This window comes from Gekko japonicus, unplaced genomic scaffold (assembly GCF_001447785.1).
Source record: "Gekko japonicus isolate JY-2015 unplaced genomic scaffold, Gekko_japonicus_V1.1 scaffold358, whole genome shotgun sequence".
Taxonomy (NCBI): domain Eukaryota; kingdom Metazoa; phylum Chordata; class Lepidosauria; order Squamata; family Gekkonidae; genus Gekko; species Gekko japonicus.
The window spans coordinates 377,097-399,344 of record NW_015161962.1 but is presented as its reverse complement, the minus strand read 5'-3'; the positions used below and the strand labels follow the sequence as shown (position 1 = coordinate 399,344).

The 22,248-nt window shown below is 52.2% G+C and overlaps 1 protein-coding gene across 1 annotated transcript in view; it reads right to left on the bottom strand.

Annotated features, from left to right (window-relative positions):
• Nucleotides 1–22,248, bottom strand: part of ARHGEF11 (Rho guanine nucleotide exchange factor 11) — a 61,139-nt gene that overhangs the window by 16,259 nt on the left and 22,632 nt on the right. Inside the window, exons 17-28 of the mRNA XM_015429552.1 lie at nucleotides 21,365–21,487; nucleotides 20,735–20,758; nucleotides 19,850–19,991; nucleotides 19,627–19,723; nucleotides 19,156–19,185; nucleotides 18,157–18,283; nucleotides 17,578–17,757; nucleotides 17,266–17,313; nucleotides 14,656–14,843; nucleotides 13,383–13,529; nucleotides 2,407–2,486; nucleotides 2,109–2,234 (exon numbers count right to left, since the gene is read on the bottom strand). Coding sequence (XP_015285038.1) covers nucleotides 2,109–2,234; nucleotides 2,407–2,486; nucleotides 13,383–13,529; nucleotides 14,656–14,843; nucleotides 17,266–17,313; nucleotides 17,578–17,757; nucleotides 18,157–18,283; nucleotides 19,156–19,185; nucleotides 19,627–19,723; nucleotides 19,850–19,991; nucleotides 20,735–20,758; nucleotides 21,365–21,487 — 1,312 coding nt within the window. The remainder of the gene's footprint in view (nucleotides 1–2,108; nucleotides 2,235–2,406; nucleotides 2,487–13,382; nucleotides 13,530–14,655; nucleotides 14,844–17,265; nucleotides 17,314–17,577; nucleotides 17,758–18,156; nucleotides 18,284–19,155; nucleotides 19,186–19,626; nucleotides 19,724–19,849; nucleotides 19,992–20,734; nucleotides 20,759–21,364; nucleotides 21,488–22,248) is intronic.

Genomic DNA, 22,248 nt, shown 5'->3' with positions numbered 1-22,248 from the left:
ATGAGCATTTTGAAATCGCTGATGTCCTTGATTCCAAGCTGAAACGTGGTAAACTCTGGTACCTCATTGAATGGGTTGATTTCGGTCCCCAGCACCGCGAATGGGTGGACGAAGGGGATATTCGGGCCCCTTACCTGCTTCGTTGTTTCCACAGGAAGTTCCCGGCCAAACCGGGAGGACTCCGGCCCATTGTGATCCCTGTCCCTGCCAGCTGGCCTTTGTGTTTTCCTGCTGTAATGCCAAAGTAAAACAACTGGAGGATGTGAGGGGGAGAGTATGCTTCGCTGCTAGCTTGTTATTTATCAAGCCTGAGAACTGCACCTGTGTTATGTCTACTTTTGTACATATGTGATCCCTGTCCCTGCCAGCTGGCCTTTGTGTTTTCCTGCTGTAATGCCAAAGTAAAACAACTGGAGGATGTGAGGGGGAGAGTATGCTTCGCTGCTAGCTTGTTATTTATCAAGCCTGAGAACTGCACCTGTGTTATGTCTACTGTTCGCCTGGTTCCCAGGACCTGAGCGCGCAACCGTTTTCTCCCGTGGGCACTCCATGAAATTGCTGAGCGGTCGGGTTAGAACGGATAAAAGGAAGTACTTCTTCACCCAAAGAGTGATTAACACTTGGAATTCATTGCCACAGGAAGTGGTGGCAGCTACAAGCATGGACGGCTTCAAAAGGGAATTAGATAAGCATATGGAGCAGAGGTCCATCAGTGGCTATTAGCCACAAGGTATAGATAGGGACTCTGGGGCAAGTGATGCTCTGTCATCTTGGTGCTTGGGGGGGGTCAACAGTGGGAGGGCTTCTAATGTCCTGGCCCCACTGGTGGACCTCCTGATGGCACTGGTATTTCTGGCCACTGTGGGATACAGAGTGTTGGACTGGATGGGCCTTTGGCCTGATCCAACATTGGCATCTCTTATGTTCTTATGTTCTTATGTTCCTGCCCGCCAGCGGGAACGTTATCCATTGGTTATGTATCTAACTTGAATCCCTTTATCATGTCTGCCCTAACTGCTTGTACCCAGTTCTAACAAGGAACGTGTTTGAGTATCTTTCCAATGCTTTGAAATAAACTTTGCTTTCTTTGAAACGTGGATTTATTCTCGATGCTTGGGGATCCAACACTGGTTTGACTGTTTTAATTGGTTTTTAATTGTTTTATAGGCACTTAGTACATTGTGCCAAGTAATGAAAGCCGCCCTGAGCCTGCTCGCGGGGAGGGCGGGATAAATAAATACTACAAATAAATAAACAAACAAGCAGAATAGCACTTAAGAGGGAACTATACATTATACTCTCTTAGAGCATAGATGTTAGCTTTTGTCATCTGACAGGTAGGGAAGAAAAAAAAATCGGGGGGGGGGGAATTCTGTAGCAAAGGGAACTGTGATATTTAGACTTAAATGGTCTCCTATAGTCACAACAGGACTAGTAGCCTATAAAGGGATCCTGGAGGTTTTTTTGTCGCCTTCTGGGCGTGGAGCAGCGGTCACTGGGGGTGTGGAGGGGGGGAGGCATTTGTGAATTTCCTGCCCTGTGCAGGGGGGGTTGGACTAGATGACCCTGGAGGTACCTTCCAACTCTATGATTCTAAGTCTGAGAGTTCTGCTGAAGCTGGAAAGATTGGTGGGAAGGCCGCTACTCTGACAGAACAGCAACTGGACCTCTTCCGTACAGCAGCCGCATCAAACAGAGGGTACTTAGTGGGGGTGGGGCCCCGAGATCCCCCCCCACACACGTGCGCTTCCTGTCTCCCTGCAGCAGCGTCTCAGGCAGCATTGGGGGGGGGGAGGCAAAGGAAGTTGTGCTTCTCTGATAGAAATTCCTTCTCTGCACGGAAATTACCAGAAGATGCAAGCGTGGTGTCTTAAAAAGCATCTTACTCGTTCCAAATGTGGAAGTACTACATAGGAGCTTCTTCAGGGCAGGCCCAAACGTCCGATTTTTCCATTTTTGAAAAGGTTTTGTGGGGAAAAGTCCTACCTTTTCCTAAAAAAACCCTTCTTCCTCCCGAGCCTCCTCCTCTCTAGCTGCAGAGTCCTCCCCCACCCTGAACCTCCCCCCTCCCTCCCCTCCCTCCCGCGCAAGGGTGCCGCTGAGGATACCTGCATGAATAGCTGGAAGCGGGTCTCCTTCCGCTTCTTGGTCTTGATCAGCTCAATGGCTGCCGACTGGTACGCGCAGAAGTCCGCGGCCACCTGCTGGATCTCCTCCCGTGCTGGCCCATCAAACTGGGGAGAAGAAGGAGAGACACACACCCCACCCAGTTCACCATCCAGAAGCAACACCACTGGGCCCAATGAGCCCCCAGAGACCCTACCCTCAGGCTCCCAGGCCACCGAAACACCACACACACACACACACACACACACGCCACCCCTGCCGTTCGCCTCGAAGGTTTACCCAGGACAGCATGAGGTCCCCGATCTCCTTGACCACCGGTCCTTCCTCCCGGAGCTTCTTCATCGACTCAGACAGAGAATCTTAACAAGGAAGGGAGAGCCAAGGATGACCAACGGAGCAGATCAGAGAGGAAATCAGGCCAGGCCAAAGGGGAGGGTGTGGCCTCCCGTGCTGCCCCGCCCGGCTCTGTTGGCAATCCCCTTTGTGCCCAGCCTCCCCCCCCCGGAGAACCAGCAGTCTGACTCTGAAAATTCCGCAGGGCCTGCAAGACGGAGCTCTTCCGCCAGGCCTCTGGTTCAGGCAGCCGGCCCCCGTCTACGGCCTCCCTGAGGTTGCTCTCACCCGTCTGTCATATGTCTACTGACTACCGACAACTGACCTTTAGCTCATTGTACCATCAGGCCAGAATTTTATAGCCAACTTATGCTCTTCTAAGCTGTACCCATTGTTTTAGCTGTTATAATGTTTTATTGTGTTTTAATGTTTTAAACTGAAATTGTATTTATTTCAATGATGTTACCCGCCCGGAGCCCACCTGCAGGATGGGCAGGATATAAATGCAAATAATAAAATAAATAAATAAATAAATAAAAAGGTGGCTTCATACGGAGAAGGCACCTTCCAGCGTGTGCACGTGTGGCAGATACAACTCCACCATCAAAAATGGGAAAATAGTTAACAGAAGGGCGGGAGACGATTTCAGCCTCCCAGGAGACTGTTGCTGACCTCAAAGTCTCACCACTGTTCTGGGCCCGCATCAAAGGGCTGGTTTCTATTTTATAAACAAAGGACACCCACCGGGAACACAGAAACAAAGCATGGAAGTACCAGAAGGTATATCAAAGACCAGGGCTGTACTGCAAACTACAAAAAATATCACCTGAACCCACAATATGCAAAAAAAAAAGAAAAGAAAAAAATGTGTAGGACTGTAAACAACATTCAATATATCATTAAGAAGTGTGCAAATGCACAGAAGAATAAACAGTATAATTTGTAGGAATAGAAGCATGGCCACAAAGGAGCTCACACACATGACAAACTCTGCTTCGGCTAACGTTATTTGGCGTCTCACACTGCAGGGGACAAGAGACGTTTTGGGGCTAAACGAAATACGCAGAAAGGGACTGATGAAGACCTTATTTTGAAGCCTCTGTTCCAAGTTCAAGAACCCCTTTAAGTAAAGAAACTCCAACAAGACAAAACAGCTTAAAACAAAACACCTGCCTACATCTGCACGTTTCTCTCCTCTTCCCGCACCCTGGTTTATACACATTTCCATTCCAAGCAACGACTTCTTGGCATGGAACAGCAGTAACTGCGGGTGTGGAGGGGGAGGTATTTGTGAATTTCCTGTACTGTGCAGGGGGTTGGACTAGATGACCCTGGAGGTCCCTTCCAACTCTATGATTCTCTTAAAATGACATATCTAAACACCTTGTTTCCTCCTCTCTTAAACCACGATATTTCACGAGATATACATTTTACTTATACGAGTACCAAAAAATCAACAATTATAATGAATTGATCACACACCATTACATAACACAGTCTTTAGTCAAACAGGCGGTCGTCTAATTCTTACATCTCTTTTCTCAACCACTAATACAGAAAGTGTATCTCGAGATGATGATGACGACAGTAACGTTCTCTTGAGGTGCTGACAGAAGGCCTGGATGAACCCCATCTTGACCAGGCCCAAACTCATTTTGAAATACTGGTGACAAAAGGCAACCGTCTGAATCAGAATCAATTTCATTCCACCTGGAACAAGCTGGTACCAACTGGGAAGCATTCCATACATGCCCATCAGACAATCTATAAGTATACGGTCCTTTCTTCTCCACAGTAACAAAAGAACCACGTTGAAAGTAGACATCCTTAGGCACCCCATGCTTCTCTGTATAAGCCTTCTGCCTCTTTTGCTTTTGAACCACTCTCTCCCTCTCACTTAAGTCTGATCCTACATCGGACTTGGCCCTCAGAAGTATAGTAACATTTAATTTAATACGCATCTCTCTCTCTCATGTAATAATTCTGCCAGTGATCTTTGTGTCGTAGCACGTCGTGTTGCTCTTGCTTGCAAAAAGTCAGTAACAGAAGTAGTCCCATGCCTTCCCTTCCAACTGAGCCACCTGCAAACCTCCGCAAAAACGGCCAATGCTATGCTGGGGATTATTAGGAAGGGTATTGAAAACAGATCAGCCAATATCATCATGCCCCTATATAAATCAATGGTGCTACCTCATTTGGAATACTGTGTGCAGTTCTGGTCACCACACCTTAAAAAAGATATCATAGCTTTGGAAAAAGTGCAGAAAAGGGCTACTCGAATGATAAAAGGGTTGGAACACTTTCCCTATGAAGAAAGGTTAAGGCGCTTGGGGCTCTTTAGCTTGGAGAAACGACGACTGAGGGGTGACATGATCGAGGTTTATAAGGTTATGCATGGGATAGAGCAGGTAGAGAGAGAGGTACTTTTCTCCCTTTCTCACAATACAAGAACTCGTGGGCACTCCATGAAATTGCTGAGCGGTCGGGTTAGAACAGATAAAAGGAAGTACTTCTTCACCCAAAGAGTGATTAACACATGGAATTCACTGCCACAGGAAGTGGTGGAGGCTACAAGCATGGACGGCTTCAAAAGGGAATTAGATAGGCATATGGAGCAGAGGTCCATCAGTGGCTATTAGCCACAAGGTATAGATAGGGGCTCTGGGGCAAGTGATGCTCTGTCATCTTGGTGCTTGGGGGGGGGGTCAACAGTAGGAGGGCTTCTAATGTCCTGGCCCCACTGGTGGACCTCCTGATGGCACTGGTATTTCTGGCCACTGTGTGATACAGAGTGTTGGACTGGATGGGCCTTTGGCCTGATCCAACATTGGCATCTCTTATGTTCTTATGTTCTCCTTATTAAATCATTCAATTTCTCCATCAGCATGTGGGTGATACACAGATGACCTTCTATGTATGATGTTTCATTCCGTAACAAAAGTTTCAGATTCCAGAGAAGTAAACGTGGCACCATTATCAGAGATTAATTCTTTAGAATCCCCTCCTCTGCCAAAATCTATGGGCAAACACTTAAATCACAGCAGCAGAAGTGGTTTGTGATATAAGTGTTATTTCTGGCCGCTTACTAATATATTCTATGTGGAGAAAGACCATTTTGTGTGTGGATTTAACTTTCTGTGGGCTGGATGGGAGGAGACCATCAGGCTTGAGGTAGGCCTGGGACTACCCTCCTCCTTATCCCCCCCCCCTGCCATCCTGTAAGGGCAGCTCCATCGAGAGGACAGGAGATCCCTCAAGGTTATGAGGGGATCTATCCCAGAATGCTGCAGGAGGGAGAGCCAGTTCCTGGGTGGTGGGAACAGCTGTTTATAATGTTGAGTTTTGGGCCGGGAAGCCAGTCAGTGGGTGGGTGGGTTGGAGCTTGCAAGAGACAGAGGCAGGCCTAGCCCTGCTCTTCCCAGACCAGAGACGGAGGCTATTTTGGGAGACATGTCTGTCCAGGTTGCCCCGGAGTAACGAAGTAATGCGCCTGCCCTGCACATCACCCAGACAGGGCATGAGTTTGGAGGGGGGAGAGAGATGAAGCGTTTGTGTCAACATTACTGTGTTTCTTCATTTCATTTTTGATGTGCCTGTATGTATACTGAGAGTTTAAAATAAATCCTTTGATTGTTGAAGGAGTGAAGTCTCTCTGTACCACACAGTCCCCCCCAGCTGCTTGGAAACCCTAGGAGTGGGTCGGGGGATCCCTAGGGAGGAGAAAATTGGCAAATGGCCAGTTGGCAACTATCCAGGGGAGCCCCAAAGATCCCTGGGAAGCCCCGAGGAAGGCTCCTGGGGACGCGGGGGGGGGTAGGAGGCTGCCCCCCCTAACCAGAGCCCAAGACAGGGACAGTGGGGGCAGCAATACCCGGAGGCAGTAAAGTAAAACGGCCCCTTCAGGTGCCTGGTCAGGCAAAGGAGGGGTGGGCAGAGTGGGGCCCACCAGATGACGGAGGCCGGCTCCGCCATAGTCTATTATAGCAATAACATGACAATCAATGACAGCAGTATCAAAACGTCCCATAATATCAGTTGCAAACTTCCCACTTGGAATGTGGGGATGGGGAAAGACGTAATGGTGCACACTGGGTGTGTTACGGCTGTTTTATCATGTGACTGACAAGTAGCACAAGCTTTAGCAGCTTCCGCTTGAGAATCTGTCCTGGGCCACCGATACAGACCCTGCAATTGTTGTTTCGCCCATACAATTCTTTGATGTGTATCATGGGCAAAATATATAAATGTAAGCTGCAGTTCTTCTGGAACAAGTATTCGATGTGAACCCCGTAAAATCCAACAATTTTTAAATGGAAGTTCATCACACATTTTAAATACGGCAACAACACTGAACAAGTCCCTTTACATTATTAGGCCACTTCTTCATCAAGAAGAAGAGGAGATTGGATTTATACCCCATGGCCCTTCACTACCCAAAGGTGTCTCAGAGCAGCTTCCAAACTCCTTTCCCTTCCCCTCCCCACAACAGACACCCTGTGAGGTCAGTGGGGCTGAGAGAGCTCTGACAGAAACCGCTCTTTTTCAAGGACAGCTCTTGTCAGAACTATGGCTTGCTCAAGGTCATCCAGCCAGGTGCAAGTGGAGGAGTGGGGAATCAAACCCAGTTCTCCCAGATTAGAGTCCGCCTGCACTTAACCACGACATCAAACTGGCTCTCAAGAACCCCCTTATTTTTGCTGGACTGGATATCCTGAGCATGTGGCTTGAAATTTCTCCTGCATAATGGCAACAAAAATACCAGAAAGGAGTGCAACAAACTTCTACCTCCTCTTCTGGCTCTCCCTCCTGCAGACAGCAAGGGTAAACAATCCAAACAATCAGCTGTCAGTTTTTATATTCCTGCCTTATACTCCGTTTCAGAAGTAAAGGACAAAAATGTGTTAACAACTACAATTCGATTCCCAACCCCTTTGATGTCAATAATGTTCTCAGGGATCTGTGATCCGTAATGTAATGTATACGGCCCCATAAGTAAGTTCTGCATTTTCTGTAGCCCAAACGCAACCAAGTGCTTCCTTTTAAACAATAGAATATTTCCCCTCAGCCTGAAGTGTTCTTGACACCAATGCAACAGCCTTTTCGGTCTCACCCCCATGAAGCTGAGTCAGCACAGCTCCCAATGCATATTCAGAGGCATCAGTTGTCACAATTACAGGCAATGTAGGGTCAAGCAATGCCAAAGCTGGCCTATGGACAATTAAGGCTTTTATAGCATCAAAACTAGCTTCTGCTGCGGCTGCCCACATCAGACTTGGAAGTTCTAGTAAGTGGTTCAATAACTGAAGCATAGTTTAAGATCAGTTTTGCATACCACAAAGTGAGACCCAAAAAAGGATGCAAACTTTCTAAGTCAGTTGGAGGTGGTGACTGTAAAACTGCCTCAACATGATCTAAATCAGGTTTTACCCCAGCAGATGAGACAATATGTCCCAAAAAAGAAAGTTCTGTCTGCCTAAATTTACATTTTTCCATATTAAGCTTCCATTCAGCTGCACTAACACGCTTTAATACAGACTGTAAATTTGTCTCATGGTCTTCAGGAGTATTTCCAAATACAACAAAGTCACCTAAATAACACTGAACTGCCTTCTGAGTCTTAAATATCAAAGACATCATTCTTTGAAAGGCAGCAGGGGCTGAAGCCAACCCACGTGGAACACACTTAAAATGAAACAATCCCTCATGAATAATAAATTGTTTTTAAGTTTTTGTATGTGGTAACTGATGGAACCCACCTTGAGCCTGCTAACATAATATTTTTTTTTAATTAAATGCTGAAAGGTCCTTACTCTCTCCATGCAACACAATTTAATGGTATGCACTCTGCAAAATCAAGAGTGGAAAACATTTAACTTCCGGTTTTTGGCGACTTGCAAGTGGGCGTGCTCCATCATTGCTCTGATGTGAGCGGCCCGCAAACATGCCGATGGGGAGGGGTCTGAATTGATCTTGGACTCCCGCAACCCTTTGTAGGAGGGTTACAGCCTGGGACACGAGAGGTGCCTCTCCCAAGGCGGAATGCCAAGGGATGGAGGCAGCTTTTTGCCCCGATAGGTGCTTGCGGCACGGAGCCACCATTATTCCACCATCGTTACCCCTCATCATCGCACCTCGACCATCAATTGTGCGGATATTGAACGGGGTGCGAGATGTTCCTGGATGAAGATGGGATGATTGTGTTGCTAGGAGGTACGTTGTTGGCCTGGAATTAATAACTTTTACCAGACCCCCATCTTGCAACCACTGATCCTGTGACATCTAGAGCACCGACATTTTAGTGTTTTGTACGGTATTGTTTTACTCTGCTTTTATCTGTTTTAACTTTGGCACTTGTGCCTCTTTGTTAGCCGCCCTGAGCCTTCGGGAAGGGCGGGATATAAAAATAATAATAATAATAATAGTATACCGTACACATCCAGAATATATAAAGAAAAATAAGCTGCCCGGGGAAATATTTGTTAAATACTCAAAAAGGTCAATAAGAGACTTAATCCTGAAAGCAACAAGTAGAACTGTTTTGGAAATCCAAGGAGAACAAACTAAAATTTTAAAAGACATTCTATTTGAGATCAGAAAAAGAAGATGACAGTACAGAGACTTGGCACGGTTTCTTCAAGAACACAACACCCCATACAGATGGTGAACCCCGGAAGGGCTTACTTTCAACTTCAACGACAAAAAAGAAAAAACTGCCTCTGTCTTCAAAGCGAAAAAATTTCTTGAGCAGAACTAGGGGCTACGGCTCCTAAGCCCCCCCAAAATAAAAAGGATTTTGAAAAGAAATGTTGAGGAAGGAAATAAATAAAATAATGAAACTCTACTGGTCTGATAATTATCAGAAACTAATAACGGAGATGAGCACCACAACCCTAGAGTCGGATTCGACTGGCTTTCGAGCAAGGGAACCTTTACCTTTAAGAAGCATACACTCTAACTAAATTTGTTTGTGAACACTCGCTCAATCTTCTATATAACTGTTGTATTAACTTTCATGCATTACTACTTTGACAACAGGGAATTATCCTTACTTTAAACAACTGTATTAGCGATCTCTTGCTACTCGTAGTTGTAGTTTGTTCCCAAACCCTACAGGTGTGTAGTTTAGAAAAGCAATAAAAATGTTTTTTAAAAAAGAGTGGAAAACATTTTTGACCCTGCCAGTTTTGAAAACACCTCTTCTACATGTGGCAATCGACGGCTATCAGCCACAGTAGCCTTATCTGGTTCTCATCAATCTACACAAAGGCGAATACTTCCATCCTTCTTCCTCATCACATCTATAGGTGAAATCCACGCTGATGAATCAGACTCTTCAATAATATCCATCTGAGCCAACTTCTTAAGCTCCTCTGAAACAGCATCTCTAACAGAAAATGGTAAATGCCATAACTTCTGCCACACGGGGAACATGTTAGATCTCACTTTTACTTTCTGAATAATCCCTTTGTGTAACCAAGTTCCCATATGGAATTATCCCCACTCACAACTGAAACTACCCTTTGCAATGACTCAATGTCTACTTAGGGAGCAACAATACATCCATCAACAACTTGGGGAGCAACAATACAATCATCAGATTTAATGTGGCAAATCAGTCCCTACCATTAGGCACGATATAAAAGTCTACTGCTACACGATATGCACCAAACCTCACTTCTGCACAAAAACAACCATATAAAGGTATATGATTTTCTAAAATAACATACCAACTGTAATTTTGGTTCCACCAGTTATTGTTTAGATAAACATATGGAACCGAGGTCCATCAGTGGCTATTAATAGCCACAAGGTATAGATAGGAACTCTCAGTCTGGGGCAAGTGATGCTCTGTATTCTTGCTCCTGATGGCCCCTGGTATTTTTGGCCACTGTGTGGACCTCCTGATGGCCCCTGGTATTTTTGGCCACTGTGTGACACAGAGTGTTGGGCTGGATGGGCCATTGGCCTGATCCAACATTGGCTTCTCTTATGTTCCTATGTTAAGAGCAGAGGTCCATCGGGGGATATTAGCCACAAGGTCTAGACAGGAACTCTTGGTCTGGGGCAAGGGATGCTCTCTGTCTTCTTGGTGCTTGGGGGGGGGGCAACAGTGGGAGGGGCTTCTGGTGTCTTGGCCCCACTGCCGGACCTCCTGATGGCCCCTGGTATTTCAGGCCACTGCGTGACACAGAGTGTTGGACTGGATGGGCCACTGGCCTGATCCAACATTGGCTTCACTTATGTTCTTATGTTAAGAGCAGAGGTCCATCAGTGGCTATGAGCCACAAGGTATAGATAGGAACCCTCGGTCTGGGGCAAGTGATGCTCTGTATTCTTGGTGCTGGGGGGGGGGACACAACAGTGGGAGGGGCTTCTAGTGTCCTGGCCCCACTGCTGGAACTCCTGATGGCCCCTGGTATTTTTGGCCACTGTGTGACACAGAGTGTTGGACTGGAGGGGCCACTGGCCTGACCCAACATTGGCTGTTCTTATGTTCTTGTATTCACTTTTAAATTTTGCAAATTAACGTGAATCAGGTAATATAGAGACTGCTGAGCCAGTCTCCAGCATCCACTCAATATCCTGACCTTCTCCAAAAGGAGTTGGGGGGCTCTTAACATAAAACTTTCTGCTAGTGATACTCCGATCCCCACTCAGAACAGTCACTTTGGGCACACACACAATGCAGCAAGAGGAGGAGGAGGAGGAGGAGGAGAATGGATTTATACCCCGCCCTTCACTTGGGGTCTCAGAGCGGCTGACAAACTCCTCTCCCTTCCCCTCCCCACAACAGACACCCTGTGAGGGGGGTGGGGCTGAGAGAGCTCTTGACAGAAACGGCTCTTTTTCAAGGACAGCTGTGCCAGAGCTTATGACTGAGCCAAGGTCATACCAGCAGGTGCAAGTGGAGGAGTGGGGAATCAAACCCGGCTCTCCCAGATTAGAGTCCGCACACTTAACCACTACACCAAACTGGCTCTCTGAGATCTATCATCATTGGCGGAAATTCTTTCCTCGCACACCTTGATGTCACTATACACCTTGATCTTGTCTCCCCTTTATCATCTCTTTTCTAGACTGGAAAGTCCCCAACCCTTCCGCCTTTCCTCCAAGGGAAGGTGCTCCAACCCCTTAATCATCTTGGTTGCCTCTTTTGGACTTTCTTCACCTCTGCAATGTCCTTTTTGAGATACACCAACCCGAACAAGCACACATTATTCCAAAATGAGGTCGCACCACAGTTATACATAAGGGCATTATAATATTGGCTGTTTTATTTTCAATCCCTTCTCCTTTCTCACTGTCGCAGGACAATGAGAACACATTTTCATCGAGCTATCCACTAAAACCCCAAGGGCTGTTTCAATCTCAGTCTCAACAAGTTCAGACCCCATCAGCATATATTTAAAGTTAGGATGTTTTGTTCCAATAGGCACCCACTTATGTTCTTGTCCCCTCACCCAATTCAGAGAAATCCTTCCTGGCCTCCTTCACCATCTGCCCTGGTTTTCACCTTCCTGAATAATTTGGTATTATCTGCAAACTTGGCTACTACATGCTCACCCCCAGTTCCAAATAATTTATGGGCAAATTAATTGGGTTGGTCTCCATCTTTGTGGAACCCCACAGCTTACTTCCCCCGCATCCCAAGATTTAAGTGACCAAAAAGATTTCCTGAGTATAAGTTTGCAAGAATCAAAGCTCCCTTTGTCAGATGTGAGTATCTGCATCTTGTACAGTTGTATCCAACAGAGGGAGCTCCGACTCTTAAAAAACCATATTTCAAAAATCTGGCTGGTCTTTAAGATGCTCCTGGACTCTTGCTCTTTTCTCCTGCTACAGACAGACTGACACGGCCGCCCATCTTTATCTACTCTGAAGAAGTGAGCCGTGACCCACGAGAGCTCCTCCCCCGCCACAGATTTTGTTTGTCTTGAAGGTGCTCCTGGACTCTTGGCTCTTTTCTACTGCTACAGACAGACTAATACAGCAACCCATCTTGATCCGGCTCCCCTGTGAAACTTCCCTCCATTACAAGAACTGTCCCTTGATTCCTACGCTTTGCTTCCTGTCATTTAACTAATTTTTAATCCATAAGGGAACCCGTCTTCTTATCCCATGACTCCTAAGTTGACTCAGGAGTCTTTGGTGAGGTACCTTGTCAAAAGCCTTTTGGTTGTCCGAGTATACAAAGTCTACCGGGGTCATTATTACCTACGTTTTGGTAGATAATTACCTACATTATTATCTACCCATATCTTCCTTTTTAGTTCGTTTTCTTAAAGAACTCCGAAAGGTTGGTGAGGCAGGCCTTCCCTTTGCAGAAGCCGTGCTGATTTTCCCCTCTGCAGGCTTTGTTCCTCAAGGTGCTCCGTAACAGTTTCTACTAATGTACCCAGAACAGATACGGCCCCATAATCTCCTGGGTCCCCCTCTGGACCTCTAAGAATCAGTGTGAGATTTGCTACATTCCAGTCGTCCAGCACAGAGGCCGATTCTAGGAACAAATTACAGATCAGCACTTTTACCCGTGAGTTCCTTAAGGAACCCTTAAGAACCCTTGGGTGTTTACATCATGGGGCATTCTGCTTTAATATTCTGTTTCAAAAAAAAGCAACCACTTCTGGAAGGTCCTAGGAAGATGGGGCACAAAAACCGGGAGGAGGAGGAGCCTGTGGCAGACGGCCTCGGACACGCGTGGTGGGGGATGGGGCCGTGGCTCCCCATCCCCTCTCAGTGCTACTCAGAGTGGCCTCGTAGACCAAAGGGCCCTGGAAGCCTCCCCCCCCCCTCCGCTGGGTGTGACGTGACCACCTGCAGAGGAGGCAGCAGCATGGTAGGGCCCCAGGATCCAAACCCAGCCAGGCACCAAGGGAGACGGAGCGGCCCCACCAGCAAGAGCAGCGGCCGAGAGGCCTTACTGTGGATCTCTATCAGCTCCGGGAGGTTGGGGAAGAGCAGCGCCAGCTCGTCGCGGGACAGCAGGTTCTCCTTCCTCATGCGCTGGTAGAAGACGAGGTCCAGGACCCGCAAGATCCGCAGGTGAGAGGCCTCCGTCACAAACAGCTCTGCACAAAGCGGGTGGGGGTGGGGAATCGTGAGTGAGACAGCAGCCGGCCCTGGAAGCCGCACTGCTGAATGAGCGCAGGCAGCCTGCTCCCTGACGGCCTGGCAGGGGGGCTACTCTCTCCTCCGGGGTTGGAACGGAGGCCAACACTCTCCACCCAGGCTTCCTCTAAGCTGCAGAGTCCTGGGAGCAAAAACTCTACTTTGCGAGCTCCTGGCATTAAAGTTGTGAGCGAGCAATGCGGCTCCTGCAGAAACTAGTCTGCTCTGGAGCCATCCCTCCTGAGCCAAGACAAAAATGTGTGAGTTGGAGGCTAAAGAACTGTGGGCTAGCTCACACTAACTCAGCTTAGAGGGAACACTGGTCTCCACGGGGGGGGGGGAGCAGTGGGTTGCAGACGCCTACCAGTGGTCTAGGCGATCGATTCCCTATTTTCTGCCTAGCCTTTCTGACCTTCCTAGTGGCCAGACCCGGGTGTCAAAGCACCCGCACACCCCTTCTTGTTCCCCAGTGGACCTGCCACTGCCCCCCCCCCACCGCCCACATATGGGAATGGGTTTGTGTCTTGCCGGTAATAATAATAAGAAGGAGGAGGAGGAAGAGGAGGAGGAGTAGATTGGATTTATACCCCATGGCCCTTCACTACCCAAAGGAGTCTCAGAGCGGCTGACAAACTCCTTTCCCTCCCCCTCCCCACAACAGACACCCTGGGAGGTCGGTGGGGCTGAGAGAGCTCTGACAGAAACTGCTCTTTTTCAAGAACTGCTCTTCTCAGAACTATGGCTTGCCCAAGGCCATCCAGCAGCTGCTGTGCATCAAGTGGAGGAGTGGGGGAATCAAACCCAGTTCTCCCAGATTAGAGTCCGCGCACTTAACCACGACACCAAACTGGCAGAAGAAGAAGTAGAAGAAGAGATTGGATTTCTACCCAGCCCTTCACTACCCAAGGGAGTCTCAGAGCGGCTTCCAAACTCCTTTCCTTTCCCCTCCCCACAACAGACACCCTGGGAGGCGGGTGGGGCTGAGAGAGCTCTTTTTCAACTCTTATCAGAACTATGGCTGGCCCAAGGTCCTCCAGCCAGGTGCAAGTGGAGGAGTGGGGAATCAAACCCCACAATGTGACTCACCGTTGATGACCTCCTGGCGGTCGACCTCCCTCTGCGGCAGAAAGGGCACCACGTCCCGCCCGACGGTGTGCTGCCAGTTCTGGGCGTCCGGCTCCGGCTCCAGGTCCGAGAAGTGGCTGAAGTCGTCCTCCAGGACATGGGGTAGGGGGGTGTCGGTGCTGAAGCCCAGGCTCGGGGACTCAATGCTCCTGCGGGGGGGGGGGGCGAGAGAGCAGCTGCCCAAAACCTCCATGCACACCCTTGCCTGGCCCCAAGCGGCAGCATAAGAACCGCCTCCCCCAGCCACACTGGTGCTCTTTACAGGAACGGACACGGGGACCAAGAAGAGAAAACCATGCCAGGCACTTCATGCGCCAGTGGACAGTCTCCAAAAATGAACAGCAGTACTTATGGATAATAGTGCATCAAAAAGACATTAATAAAACAGTTACATAATGATGAAGGAAGGACTAGTAACAACAACAATAGCCAGTGGTGTTCCAGAATCAGCATAAGGACGTAAGAGGAGCCATGTTGGATCAGGCCAGTGAGGGTCCATCTGGCCCAGCATCACGCAGTGACCATAGGCAGTGGCCAACCAGTTCCTCTGAAGGGCCAGCAACAGGGCAGGGAGGCCGAGGCCTTCCCCTGAGAAGAACCTCAGAAGAGCCCTGCTGGGTCAGACCAGGGAGGGACCCTCTAGTCCAGCATCCCGTCTCACACAGGGGCCAGCCAGTCCCTCCGGAGGGCCAGCAACAGAGCAGAGAGGCCGAGGCCTTCCCCTGAGAAGAACCTCAGAAGAGCCCTGCTGGGTCAGACCAGGGAGGGACCCTCTAGTCCAGCATCCCGTCTCACACAGGGGCCAGCCAGTCCCTCCGGAGGGCCAGCAACAGAGCAGAGAGGCCGAGGCCTTCCCCTGAGAAGAACCTCAGAAGAGCCCTGCTGGGTCAGACCAGGGAGGGACCCTCTAGTCCAGCATCCCGTCTCACACAGGGGCCAGCCAGTCCCTCCGGAGGGCCAGCAACAGAGCAGAGAGGCCGAGGCCTTCCCCTGAGAAGAACCTCAGAAGAGCCCTGCTGGGTCAGACCAGGGAGGGACCCTCTAGTCCAGCATCCCGTCTCACACAGGGGCCAGCCAGTCCCTCCGGAGGGCCAGCAACAGAGCAGAGAGGCCGAGGCCTTCCCCTGAGAAGAACCTCAGAAGAGCCCTGCTGGGTCAGACCAGGGAGGGACCCTCTAGTCCAGCATCCCGTCTCACACAGGGGCCAGCCAGTCCCTCCGGAGGGCCAGCAACAGAGCAGAGAGGCCGAGGCCTTCCCCTGAGAAGAACCTCAGAAGAGCCCTGCTGGGTCAGACCAGGGAGGGACCCTCTAGTCCAGCATCCCGTCTCACACAGGGGCCAGCCAGTCCCTCCGGAGGGCCAGCAACAGGGCAGAGTGGCCAAGGCCTTCCCCTACTGTTGCCTCCTGGCTCTGGGATTCAGAGGTTGTCTGCATACTTGGATTGGTGAGCATTCACAGAATTACATCATATAGAATTTGGGTGGTCAGTGAAATACTTAAAAACACTTTAGATCTTAGTGCTTAATAAACCAGGCCAGCGCTCTATGTGAAAGGCCTTTTGTGGACTCACTACTTAGATTTTCCAGTGTATTCAAAATGGGTAGATCTCTACATGAGAAATCATTTGTGTAGGATGGATCACTTATAATTTTCTGCTGGGGGGAGGTTCTGGCCAATAGGTGATTTTTAATAGCAGTCGGAATTTAAGTCCCCACCCCCACCCCAAGATGGCAGAACTGGCAGCAGGGCAGCGGACATTTGTGCCCCCCCCCCGCTCTACTGGGCCTCCCCTCAGCGGGTCAGAACTAAGGACCAAATCTGGAAAGAGAGGACACCTGTGAGGCTTTAGCTATAACTTGCACCAGATGACTGTTAGACTGTTACAGTCGGGTTAGAAGGGATAAAAGGAAGCACTTCTTCACCCAAAGAGTGATGAACACCTGGAACTCACTGCCACAGGAAGTGGCAGCGCCAAAAGCATGGACGGCTTCAAGAGGGAATTGGATAAGCATGTGGAGCAGAGGTCCATCAGTGGCTCTTAGCCACAAGGTCTAGATAGGAACTCTCGGCCTGGGGCAAGAGATGCTCTGTCTTCTTGGGGCTTGGGGGGGGGGGGGCAAGAGTGGGAGGGCTTCTGGAGTCCGGGCCCCACTGCTTGCTGGACCTCCTGGTGGCCCCTGGTATTTCTGGCCACCGTGTGACACAGAGTGTTGGACTGGAGGGGCCACTGGCCTGATCCAACATGGGCTTCTCTCTTACGTTCTTGTGTTGTTGTATTTTATTGGCGTTTTAACTGTTTTAATTTTTGTATACTGCATACTGTTTACCCTAACCCTAACCGTGAGCCTGCTATGCAGGGAGGGCGGGATATACATCTAATTAATTAATTAAATAATTAAATAAGTAAATAAGCATGGACTCTGACCGCCGCAGGCTTTGGGCTTGCCAGTTCAGCCTCCGGCAGCCGTTGTCATTTCAGAAGTCAGGGGGGAAACTGAGGACACACAGCGGGCGAGAGGCCCCCGCAACCCACCCCCTTTCCCTCTGGAGGGAGCCCCCGTCCTCCTCACCTGCGCCCCATCTTGGGAGTGTAGGGTGGGGTGGGGTTTTCCAGCGACCTGCCGACAGAGGAAGAGATGAATTCAGTCCGGGACTGATCCGGCAAAGACTGAGCAAGGGAAGAACAATGCAGAATCCCCCCCGCCGCCGCAAAAAAGGGGCCCCCACAGGCCGGGGGGGGGGGGGGGGGAGTCGAGGAGAGCCCCGAGAAATACACGATGAAGGCTCACGGCCCAGAGGAGCGGGCAAGACGATGCCCCCCTCTGGCGCAGCAGGCATCTTGCGCCCCCAGCGCCACACACCCCCAGCTGCAGGGCCCCTACCTGGCCGAGAGGCTGGAGGCCGAGGAGGAGGCCGACTGGTGGAGCCGGGTGGCTTCGGCCGCGGCCTCCATGTCCACGTCGCTCCGGGAGCGAGGCACGTTCTCCGCCTTCCGCAGCCGCTTCAGCTCCTCTCGCCCCTTCAGGCTCTCCGACCGGCCGAGCTTGACCTCTGCCCTGGAGCTGAGGGAGAGACCCAGGCTTGGGGGGGGGCCTGAGCGGAAACGGGCCCGCAGGCACCCTGGGGCCCAAAGCCACGCCGCCCTCCCGTCCCAAAGCCCGCTCCTGAACCTTCTGTCTGAAGGTGGGCTTCCTCAGGAGGAACCCCGGTGTGGGGGGACACACAGCCGTGTGCCGTGCCGCACTCGGGCCCAAGGGGGCGCTGTACTGAGGCCGGCCACACCCTCCTGGCCGTCCCATCATCCTCTAGGGGTCAATCCCCGTGGCCAGAGGCAGGGAGATCTCCGCTTGGGTGGACCTCCGCAGGCTCCGCTCCAAAGAGCCCCGAGCCCAGAACCCCGCCTGGCCCGGCCGGCCACAGGCCCCTCCTGGGGAGGCCGTGCCCCCTCCCCCGCCTCCTACCTGCCCATCTCCAGGAGGTCTTCGGGGAAGCTGCCGGTGGAGAGGCGCTGGAGGCCAGGCTCCTGGGGGTCGTAATACTGGCTGTTCTCAAAGTGCTGGATGATGTTCCTCACGTTGCCAGGCTTAACTGAAGACACAACAGGGCCGGGGTTTGCTGGCTGGAAGGCACTGCCTCTTTCGCCGCGCTGGGCAGGAGGGTGCTGGGCGTGCCGGGAGCAGAGGCTCTTCGGGGCAACCTGCAGCTCTTCGAGGCAAGTCGGCTCCTGCGGCTTCCGCAGCCCCGGGGGAAGGGGGGAGCAAGGCTAGCCACTCTTGCCCAAAGCAGCCTCCTTCCCCAGAGGCACGGGGCTAGCCTCCCTGCTCGGGGAGACTCAAGGGCCAGCGCAGAGGGGCCCCCCTTGAAAGAAACTGTGGCCCCTCCAAGCTGCGGCCTGCCCACCACAGCTGCCTCCAGCCAGCCCCAGTGGGAACGGCAAAGGCCACGACGGAGAAAGCGGGCGGGCCGGGAGGGCAGAGGTCAGCGAAGGGGGTCAGCCCGGCCGAAGGGCCACCTCGGCTCAGCTGGGCCCAGGGCAGCACCAGCAGCCACCCGTGCCCACTCAGGGGTGGTAGTGGTGGTGGTGGTATGGGGGGCGTATGAGGGGGTGTTACCTCCCTACTGCCAGGGCAATTCCTCTGCCCCCCCCCCCAAAGGCAGGCCATGCAGGTGGCTCCCGGAGTGAGCAGGACGGACCGAAAGGGCTGCCTGCCTGGGCCCAGCCAAAGTCGAGCGGCAGCACCAGCCAGGAGGGGCTCAGACAGGGAAGCCGGGAAGGTCGAGACCCCCACGGGCGGGGGGGCGGGGGGTCCAGCCCCAGGGCTCCAGGAGTCATCCCCAGGCTTCTGGGCTACGGGGCCACCGTGGGAAGTCGGTGGCTATTCCGCAGAGCCATCTCCCCATAAAAGACCCCTCCCATAATTGGGGGACACATGAGATGGGGGGAGGGGGTTCCTTTTTACCTTCAACGGGGGACAAAGGGACATGAAATGCTGGAAAGGAAAGGAAAAACAAGATGGGATGTCAAAAATCAAGCATTGCACGGCACAATGGAGGATGGACAAGGAATGCTCCGAGAAGAGAAGTCAGAGGGGAGAAAACCCCGCACGGCGAGCAGTGTTCCCTCTAAGCTGAGCCAGTGTGAGCCCGCTCACAGTTTTTTAGCCTCCAGCTCACACGTTTTTGCCTTCGCTCAGGGAGGAGGGCTCCAGGAGAGCAAACTGATTTCTGCAGGAGCCAAATGGCTCGCTCACCACTTTAAGGCCAGGAGCTCACAAGGTAGAATTTTGGCTCACAAGACTTCACAGCTTAGACGGAACATTGGCGGCGAGCCCCAGCCCGGCCCAGGAAGCAGAGGGGCCAGGCGCCCCCCTCCAGGCAGCTGCCCGCCTCTCCTCCCCCCTACCCACTTCCCACCCCTGGGGGGGGCTTACTGCTCTGGGAGGAGCTCTTGGGTTTCCCGATGTACTTCAGGATGGGGTTCCTCCTCTTGTCCTCCGGGGCCTCCTTCTCCTTCTTGGTGCTGCTGCTCTGTTGGCCAAGAAAGAGGCATGGGGGGGGTGTCAGTTTGGGGGCCCTTCTCCAAGCACCCAGGAGATGCTCACGCGCTCCCGGGGAGTGGGGGGCCCTGGACGCCAGCCAGCCCCCACCGCTCACCTTCTTGGCCTTGGGGAAGAAGGGCAGCCACTTCTCCCTCTCCTGGGCCTGCAACTTCTCCGTGGTGCTGGCCGGGCGCGGCTCCCTCGTGCGGATTCCCACGTGGCTCATGTAGGTGCTCAGGGCAAAACTCATCGGGGAGCTGGGGGGGAGAAGAAAGCCATGCCCTGCTCTGCTGCAGCTGGGAAAAGATGCAGCTGCTGGCTACAGCCCATGCCATGTTATTTCCACACAGTGGGTCACAGGTGTGGCCCTGGGAAGGCAACCCAAGGACTGCAGGGGCCAGGGGTAAATGGCTGACGCCCAGCTCAAGCACATCCGGGCCTCCCTAGGGGTGGGTCATGTCGTGCTTTCAGGACCCTCGGAGTCCCTTCCCAGGGAAGAAGAAGAGGAGGAGATTGGATTTATACCCTGCCCTTCACAACCAAAGGAGTTTCAGAGCGGCCTACAAACTCCTCTCCCTTCCCCTCCCCACAACAGACACCCTGTGAGGTCGGTGGGGCTGAGAGAGCTCCCTCGAGGACTGCCCTTGACAGAACATCTCTGAGAGAACTTGTGACTGACCCAAGGTCACACCAGCAGCTGCACATGGAGGAGTGGGGAATCAAACCCGGTTCTCCCCAGATTAAAGTCCGCGCACTTAACCACCACACCAAACTGCAAGTGAAGGCTGTTTCATTTAATTTGGCTTCCCTCAATGAGCCCTCCTTCCTAGCCAATGTCTTCATGCTTGGTATCCATTTTACCTGTTTTGTATGGTATTTTAACCCCGTTTTCTTAACTCTTTCAAAAATTGTTTTAAAAATGCAGGACTAGAGCGAGTTTGGCAGCAAACTCATGACGAAGCGGCAAGAACATCTTATAGGATCCCGGAGAACCACTCACCTCCTGTCCTCCTCATATTTGGATCTGCAGCAAAGGGGGGAAAAGGGTTCTGCTTACTGTCGGGGCTCCCCGAACCACTCTTCCAGACCACTCCTACCAATGCACACACACACACACACACATGCAACCCCCCCCCCCCCCCCCGTGCCTTGCCTGCCAGCAGGAGCCCTCCCCCCCCTCCCCAAAGCCCCACGTCCCCTGCCTCCTCCTCCTCCTCCTCCTCCTCCCTCTCACGCACGAGTCCTTTTGGGCTTCTCTCGAGCAGAGCAAACCCGCCCTGCAGGGCAGGGGCCAGTGCTCGGTGGCAAGCGCTCCCTGGGCTGGCACTCCCAACGCCAAGCCTGCCTCTGGCACAGCCGTCTTGGCACGGAGCCACAGCCGCCCACCGGGGTGCCCGATTCTGCCCTGCTTCCCCTCCCCGGCGCTGGAATTAATGTGAACCTCAACATGAAGCAAAGCGATGGGCGAACACCTCCAAAGAGGAAAGCCAGCGGACTGCCCCCCCCGAGGATTCCCCCCAAGCCCTTTGCACTCCTCCGACTTTGAAAACCCCCCACACACACACCCAAAGCAGCAGCAGCAGCAGCAGCGCCCAACGGGCCCCTCCCTCCCTCCCTCGCCCGCACTCACAGGATTTCCCCGAGGCGAGCGATCTGCTTCTCGGCCACCTGCCGCTCCTTATGGGGGTCGCCGTCCAGGTCCATCAGGTCGTTCTCCCCGTACAAGCTCCCCAGACCCATGGTCCGCTTGGTCCTGCAGGCGCACACAAAGAGAGCGCTCCATAAGGACACAAGAGAGAAGCAAAATGTTGGATCAGGCCAGTGGTCCCTCCAGTCCAATACTCTGTGTCACACAGGGGCCAGAGATACCAGGGGCCATCAGGAGGTCCAGCAGTGGGGCGGGATGGCTCCAGTCTCCCCAGCACCTGCTCCCCTCGCTCCCCTGCTGTCCGCACCCCACAGCTCGGGGGGCCGGGTGCGACGTCAGACGAGGATGCGGACCGTGCAGCCCCGTGATGCAAATCAAGTCGAACTCCAGAAACGACGCCTGCAATGGAGGCACTCTTGAAATCAGAGGCGCCCAGTGCAAACCCCTCCCTGGCTACGGTCGGCAGCCTTCTCGGTTGGCCTCGGCCTGCCCAAACGGCACCCGCTGCAGGACCTGTACCTCAGCCCCACGGCAGCTGAGTTTCCAAAGCACCACGTCCCAGGGCACAGTTCAGACAGGCAGAAAATGCCACCCCAGCAGGCCACAGGATCACAGCCATGGGCCTCTGCTGGCTTCACCCGGGCCTCCAAGGGCCAGCCCCAGAGGGCAAAGGAAAGGGCCCAATGTTCCAAAAAGGAAGGAAGGAAGGAAGGAAGGAAGGAAGGAAGGAAGGAAGGAAGGAAAGAAGGCAGGAAGGAAGGAAGGAAGGAAGGAAGGAAGGAGCCACAGCTCAGCGGCAGAGCACCACACCTCCAGTCCAGGGATGTCACGGAGCCCATGCTTGGGGGGGGGGGGGCCCCGCGGCG